This window comes from Aptenodytes forsteri, unplaced genomic scaffold (genome assembly GCF_000699145.1).
Source record: "Aptenodytes forsteri isolate BGI_AS27 unplaced genomic scaffold, ASM69914v1 Scaffold61, whole genome shotgun sequence".
Classification (NCBI taxonomy): domain Eukaryota; kingdom Metazoa; phylum Chordata; class Aves; order Sphenisciformes; family Spheniscidae; genus Aptenodytes; species Aptenodytes forsteri.
This window is the reverse complement of record NW_008794443.1, coordinates 1,602,782-1,610,324: the sequence shown is the minus strand read 5'-3', so window position 1 is coordinate 1,610,324 and position 7,543 is coordinate 1,602,782. Positions and strand designations below refer to the sequence as shown.

The 7,543-nt window shown below is 54.3% G+C and overlaps 1 protein-coding gene across 1 annotated transcript in view; it reads right to left on the bottom strand.

The window, feature by feature from the left end:
- Positions 1–283: 283 nt before the first annotated feature.
- The window catches only part of CASP9 (caspase 9), an 8,717-nt gene continuing 1,457 nt past the window's right edge, over positions 284–7,543 (bottom strand). Inside the window, exons 2-10 of the mRNA XM_009289760.2 lie at positions 6,807–7,249; positions 6,197–6,277; positions 5,957–5,988; positions 4,829–5,005; positions 3,996–4,085; positions 3,106–3,253; positions 2,375–2,554; positions 2,078–2,187; positions 284–837 (exon numbers count right to left, since the gene is read on the bottom strand). Coding sequence (XP_009288035.1) covers positions 745–837; positions 2,078–2,187; positions 2,375–2,554; positions 3,106–3,253; positions 3,996–4,085; positions 4,829–5,005; positions 5,957–5,988; positions 6,197–6,277; positions 6,807–7,249 — 1,354 coding nt within the window. The 3' untranslated portion in view covers positions 284–744. The remainder of the gene's footprint in view (positions 838–2,077; positions 2,188–2,374; positions 2,555–3,105; positions 3,254–3,995; positions 4,086–4,828; positions 5,006–5,956; positions 5,989–6,196; positions 6,278–6,806; positions 7,250–7,543) is intronic.

Sequence of the window (7,543 nt, the reverse complement as noted above, 5' to 3'; positions counted from 1 at the left end):
AACTTAGCTCTAGTACTTGAAGGAATCTTCATCGGTTTCCTGCTGTAACTCCTGCTTAGCGTCCGATCGACTCCTCGAAAGGATGCGAGCTGCTGTCTCTGTATGCTGGCTCAGCCGCATTGGAAACGCTACCCGTAACAGCGGGAGGCTGAAAGATTACTCAAGCAAGGTTTTTCTTGCTCTTCCCATTTCGGAGAAGCCTTCAGGAGGTGCTGAAATGGCATTCACGAGACAGAACAGAGGAGGGAATACAATGCAAAAGATTTTTTTCCTTTTTCACTGCGTTTTATTGAAAACGAGAAATATTGATTGCAAAAATCATCCCATTCTGCTTAAGCGCCAGACCTTCATTCCATTGATCAGTTCTCCAGGCAGCAAAGGACACAAACATCGCGATCACCAAAAAAAACAGTACTCGGAGGCCAAGCGTGGCCGCGTCGTGGCAAGCTAGGTTTTTTCTCTGCGAGCGCAGAGGCTCCGGGCCGGCATGTGCCCCGGCAAAGGGCCTTCCTTCATCCGTCCCTAACATTTCCCATCAGCACAGTGCCAGGCTCCATCTTATCTCTATTTCACAGCAAGGACAGTATTCACAGATCACGCTTCTCAAGACAACCACCTCGACAGACAGACAAAGGCTCCTCGAGGTGACTCGGGAGCGTCGACGCCGAGTCACGGCGGGCGCAGATTTCATCCGGCTGCGGGGAAGTAACTCTCACGCTTGGCGGGGACCTCAGAGCCCACACGTCATTTGCACGTGAAGAAGAATTTTTTACGGAGAAAGTTGAAACAGCCCGGGATCTGCTTGTACCTCCCCTTGGCAGAGACGGCGTTCGCCACCTGAGAACGGAAGGAGAGCGGTTGAGGAGCGGGATGCTTTCCCAACTCGCACGTCGGGACACGACCTCTCGCGGGAAGCACGGTGACGAGGACGGGCAATGGGACCGTGGGACAGGAGAGCAGGCAGGTCTCCTAAAATGAGACATTTTCACCGGCAAAAACAAAGGGGACTCGAGGGGACACGGCCTTTCAAGAAACCCAAGCCACCACTGCCTCCGACGGGTGCTTCCTGGCGTGAGCCGCAACTCCCTTTCCCTTCCGGTGTTTACTTAAAAGCAAATTTCCTTTCCACCCATTTTCCTCCAGACATGCCCATCCTTTCTCCAAGGTCACCTTCCTTGCACTGAATGCCAGCTGGCGCAGAGAGGGTCTCACGCTACCCCCTTGAAATCAATAGCTGCCATGCCACCGCATGCTGAAGAAGCACTGTGACACCAGGAAAGACAAAAAAAAAAAAAGTAGGTCCTCTCTCCCCCGCCGCAAAAGACTTTTCTGCTACTCATGGAGAACAGCAAAAGCGTCTGGAAGTACCTACACTTTGCCCGAGCGTGGGACATCTTCTCTAGTCAACGGGGCACGCAAAGGAAAGCGTTTATTAGCCACACTGGTTCCACATTCCCGGCACACGGCACTCCTCGCTCACCAGGACACGTGAACACAAACATCTGGCATTGTCTTCCCGAGGGTGAGATGCTCCTCAAGACTTACCACGGTGTCACAGGAGCTCCAGAAGACACAAAACCCAAAGAGAGAGCACCCGTGGAGATCTCCAGGCACGAGAGACCCAGCGGGTCTTCCTCAAGAGCACGATGTGCCCGGACGCGTGGTGGCACGCTTACAACAGTGCCCCGTGTCCTGCCGGCTCGGGCTTTTGAGTGTGGGATGAGCTACGCTTTGGTCTAAGGCAATTTTTTAGCAGCTTCCTTGGCAAAGATTCAAGCCTGTATTTTCAGACCTATTTCTCATTAGAGAAACCTCAAAGAGATTTTTGGCAGATTAATGCCAGACACTTTCTTAACAATTAGACCTCTCCACAGTACCTCCAACTAGCCAATCCATAAACTGAACGCTCAATATCGTCCTTCCTTTTTTCAGCGTAGGCCTCCGTGCCCTGACCGATTGCAGCTCTGACTATTTCCTTCATCATGACGTTTCAGCGTAGGCCTCCGTGCCCTGACCGACTGCAGCTCTATTTCCTTCATCATGACAACAAAAAGCAGGAAAAAAAAAAGACATTTACCCGCAGTAACATGTTCAGCAGGTCTTCCGAATGGGCATGTTGCTCCAGCACGCTGTCCAGCGTTTCCACGTACCACGAGCCGCTCGACGCCTCCCTCCAGGAGACAAAACCTCCAGAGAAAGAACGAGAACATTGCTGCTAAAGCCAGTCTGCTGTTCTCGTCTCACCGAGTTACTGCCGCTCCCTGGCTGCCCTCTCCAACAGAGCGAGTTGCCCCCAACCGACTTTGGCCATGAAGCTCCAACTTTTTTGCTAATCCCCCTGTACCTAGCAAAGGATTTGCACGGGCTATCTCACCTGGAAAAGTTGAGTAGGAGACCAAGATGTCGCTGGGCGTGGGCAAACTGGCTATGGCATCCGGCTCGTCCACGTTACCCAACGGAGTCTGAAGAGGAGTCGCGTCCGACTCTAAAGAAGCTCCAGGAGCTTTGTCGCCGGGTGAATCGCAATCCACTACAAAGCCTCGATCTCGTTGTTCTGCAAAAAGCGGCAAGACGACACTCCCTGAAATTCATCTTACCCAAGCATTCAACAATCGCACATCCTCCATTAAGAAAAGACAAAAAAACCCCAAAACCAAACCCCATAAAGGCCCTCCAACAAAACAAAGCTTTTCGGCTCTTCGACTCAACAAGTGCAGCTGGAGCCATCGGACGATTCACGTGAACGCCCTCGGTTTGTGCTTCCCCACCAACCTCATGGCTGAAGACCGGGAGCGGCCAGTCAGCGTGCACTGCCTGGCCGCGTGCTGCAATTACTCCCCTCCTTCCATCCCGCGTCTCTCTACCGTGCAGTAAAACCATTCCAGCACATGAAAATCGATACCGCCCTCCTACGAGAGGCTCGTGTCCGAGCCCTTAGACTCAACCCATGCTAGCGGTCAGAATATGCGGCCAAGAGTAAGAGAAGACAGCCCGAGAAACAGGCGACGAACAAAAAAGGAACAAGAAGCCAAAGCCTAACCGCATCTCCGATGCCTGCTTACACCCAACAGCCAATTCGCTTCGGGAGCTAAAACAAAGATTCACCTCCACCACAGGCCTGGATGAAGAAGAGTTTGGGTTTTCCTCTCAAACTCGGGCAATTGGACCCATTGAAATAGTTCACAATCTTTTCTATTGGAATGGGTTTTCCATCCGTGCCGTAAATGCCTCCGGGAAACTGGATGTGGCTCGTCTGCAAGAGGAAAATCCAGGAGCTAGTAACGCGGAAGGTGAGGCCAGTTCCCAGGGAGCCCGTTTCTGATCGGGTGCTTTGTAGCCTAAAGTTACCAGAACAAATCTCACTTCCTCGCGTGTGGAGGAATCTCACTGCAAACGCATGCACCACGTCAGGGTGAGGGGACGCCCGGGAGTCATTTGAAACACACTAAAACCCAGCAATCCGACTCCTCTTATTATCCAAATCCTATCCCGCCTCCTCCAGCGACAGGGTTCTTCATCCTCCGGGACAACGGGCACATAATATACACCATTTTCCTAATGACTGCTCTCCTCTCCTCGTCCTTCAAGGCCTCTGACTTGCGATAAATAGGCTTTACGACTAATAGCATCTCCCTGGTCAGAGCTGGAGAGACAGGAAGGACTAAACGACCACAGTATGAGGGTTAGCGCTACCTCCCTTCGCTCTCTGCCCATCGCTCCGTTCTGAATTACACACCCCAACTTCCAAGAGGGAGAACCACTTGTCCACAGGCAACACTGGGTCAGACTGCACTGGAGAAGCTCCTGTTTTCTTTAACCCCGACACAAGAACGTAACTCTTTGCAATGTACTGCGACGGCAGAACGGCTATCAGATCGGTCACGACAGACTGTTTCCCTCCCACCCACCCTGCGTGAGACCGCGGCGCAGGGGATGCCCCCTTCCCGCGCGGGCAACCGGGCTAACGAGCAAAGGGAGAGATGCAATGAACCCACCTGACAACCATGGGAAAGGATCACCACGATGCAGCAGTCCAAGGCGCTGTGGTCCCGTCGTGCCAGCTTCTGCAGCTCTGAAACCATTTCCTACGTAGAAAACGTCACGGTAAGAGTTTTTCAAATCATACTTCAGCCACAGATTACTGCCAGGCCCTGCTCTTATCAGTCTATCCCGGCTGCACTGCTCAGAAGGATCCAGTCAATCTCTCTGCCGTGGGATAACATGCACCGCACGCACAGGCGGCAAAACCCATCAGCAGACAGTGAGTATTTCTGCAGTTCTGCCCTTATTTAACATTGGTAGCTTTAATTACGGAGGTTTCTCTCCTCGCTGCGTTCTTTACAACGCAGCAATGTAAACCAAAACACGCTTCCACGGGCTTTATCCGCTGAAACGCACTGCTGCTGATCGGGGGCCGGTGGGGGAGCAGAGAACCTTGTTTTACTTTCAGCGGCCGCTCCGGATGATTGAGCTCGCTCCACCCCTTCGAGTAACAGCTGAGGACTGTACAGGCAGGCAAATCGCGCCCCCGGCTGCAGAGGCTGTCAGAGCTATCACAGGAATACAGCCTTGCCCATTTCCCTGCAAATCACAACCAGGAATCAAAGTTCAGGCAGAAAGGCGAAAACGTGCAAGGTCCTTTCTCCTTCTGCAATTGCAGCGTGACAATAAAATAAGAAGACGTCAGCGGTTGATTATTTCTTCGTGCGGCGCAGGCTGGGGCTTTCGGCGTGCTGCCAACACGGGGGGTACATCCCGTAACGCGCTCCCATCACTTTGGGGGGCTCGCCTCTCATCCCTCATGTTAGCTGGACACGGCCGGCCTCACCTGAGCTTTGAGATCCCGCCGAGTCAGGACGTCGAAGCGCAAGGCCTTGAAGCGCTTCTCCAGCTTCTTGCAGTCCACGTCGGAGCCTTCTCGAGTCGACATAGCCGAGTCGCTGCTGAAGTTGACGTTGTTGAGGATCAGGCAGCATCCACACGGATCAGCCTTCAGCTCGTAAACCTGGCAGGCACACGTCGCAATTAAACGCCCTCTTATTCGGAGCGCTCGCTGGCTAATCCAGCGGGACGCAACGCCAACGAGGAACGGGAGTCTTTAAAGTAGCTCGTGTCACAGCTTTTTCCTTTCTCCAGGCCTAGGGATGGATAAGAGCATCCGTTCTCCGCACACACATTGTTATCAGCAGCCGGGGAACACAAAACAACCTGCCAAATCGGGGACCGCCTTTGCGGAAAACCGGCTGCTGCTTTACCTGCAGCGTCTCCGATGGCAAGTTGAAGTATCCAGGAGTTTTTTTTAGGCATCATCAAACCTCACCACGAGAGCCCACGCAAGGAGCCAAGAGAACGGGTAGATAAATCACCCAGAGACTCGGCTTTACCATCGATAACAGCACCGCAGGAATTTTACGAGGGCTACCCAAACACCTGCATCAATACAGCTACGAGCCTCGCACATACACGGCCAAACTGTTCGCTCCGCATCGGGCACCCACAGGCTGTCGGAAGGCAACTCCAGACACACACGCTGCCGTATTCACAACACTCGCTTCCCTGCGCGTCTCCCAACGTGCCAAAGCGTGCTGCACGCGTTCGTTATTGTTTTCCTGGCCTCTGTTCCTCAACGCTACGACTACGAAGTCTAAACACCGCTTCGCAGACAACACACGAGTCGGTGCCTTAGGAAGTTACCAGTTGCCTTGCTGGAAACTGTTTAAGCACAACCTTTAGCTCTGCGATATGTTATTTGTGCTACAGCTACGGTAATCCTAAGGAGGAGCTGGCTAACGATCGACCTCCTCCGAGCTCATCAGCCCCGTTAGACCAGCGGCAGCCTCGGAGAGATCGCTCAGATAACAAGAAGCAAAACCCGGCTGTCCCAGACCTATTTCCCGGTGGCCGCCCATGAGTCTTTGCTTAATAGGGAACACTTTTGGCCTAACCAAATACTAACCAGATCACGGTTCCTCTTGTCAACGGCCGAACCTACAACACACAACAGAGACACGGTATTTAGCTCTCTGCACTCCGCGACGAGACGTTACACCCGTTCCTCCTGGAATTAAGGTCAATCCTGCCCCGTCGCCCATGGCACATCGGTGACACATACGAATTCCCTCTTCCCACCCCGCCACACGCTGGAAACGAGCGTTTGGCACCCCACCTCTCTGGAACAGCCTGGGACGTGGCTCACCCCGGGCTGGCGCGGGAGGCGTTCGAGGTCTTTCGCTCTCAGCTTGGACTGGGATGGACAAACGCTCAGGAAAGTTCACATCTATAATGACACAGGACAGTCGGGTCTCACCTTCTCCCCTTTCTGATTTCATACCACAAGTAACCAACCCAGGGTACCCAGAAGGACCTGAACCAACAGCCGCCTGTCGCAGCGACCCTGCTGCGAGGCTGCGATACAACATCGCGTCCGTTTTCCCCTTTTCAGGATTCGACAGACTGAAGTTTCTTCTTACAACCGCACAAGCTGGATCTGCACGCGGATTCAGCAGAGCACAAGATGGCAAGGACATGGCAAAAATCACCTTTCACCAAGGTACCAGGGAGGTTGCGTGCAAAAATACGGAGAATGAAGCTCCTAACACCACGGGCACGCAGCTTGAGCTTAAAAGCTTCCACTACCGGAAAGCATGACATTCTCCCAACAGCTCTGCGTAGTCACCTCTACGAGCCACGCTCCAGGATAATAAAAACCAGGACTTCACAGACTAATACCCACACCAAGAGGGATCCCAGCTGCCGCCCCCCATGCCGCTGCTTGCCCAGAAAACAACCATGCCCTTAATACTTACTTTTGCTATGCTTTTCTCCACGTAAGTCCAGCTCAACAGGCCTCAGGTCTACCAGCTGCAGCGGTGGCGGCGGGCATTCGCACTCCTCGATCAGCATGTCCGCAAGATCGCCCTGCCCGGTGTCCCGCAGGATCGAGAGGAATATAGGAAAAGCCCGTTTCCCTCGAGTCTCCAGGTCGATGACCAGCTGCCGGGCTTGCTCTCCTCGGCTGCCAGCGCTCTGCAGAGGAGGAAAGCCCAGGACGACGTGTGTTTGCTCCGAGCCAAGGCGCTCTGCCCAGCCAGCCCTTCTGACCGGTGCCCATGGGGCAAACGAGACCGAGACCCAGCGGACACAGTCGCAGAGACCCCCAGCAGCCACCCGAACCCCAGCCCTGACCCCCCTCCGACCACGAAGCCTTGCTGCCTCCACCGAGACAGGCAGCTGCAGCCCACCGTAGGGCCTGGAGAGAGAGGGAGGAGGGTCCCCAGTGGACGAACAGGCACCCCCCAGCCTGTCACCGGTGCGTGGGACAAGGTAAGACACCCCCAGGCCTGTCACCAGTAACAGAGAGGGGGAACGGGGGCCTCCTTAAGCCCCATCACCAGGTTGGGATGGGGACCCAAGGAGAAACCCCCATACCTGGCACCAGCTGGGGCAGGGGAGAAGAAGGGACAAGGAGATGGGGGAGGGTCTTACACCTCTTACCCGCAGGGCTTGGGGCGGGAAGGGACGAGGGCCAGCCTCCAGGCCTGTC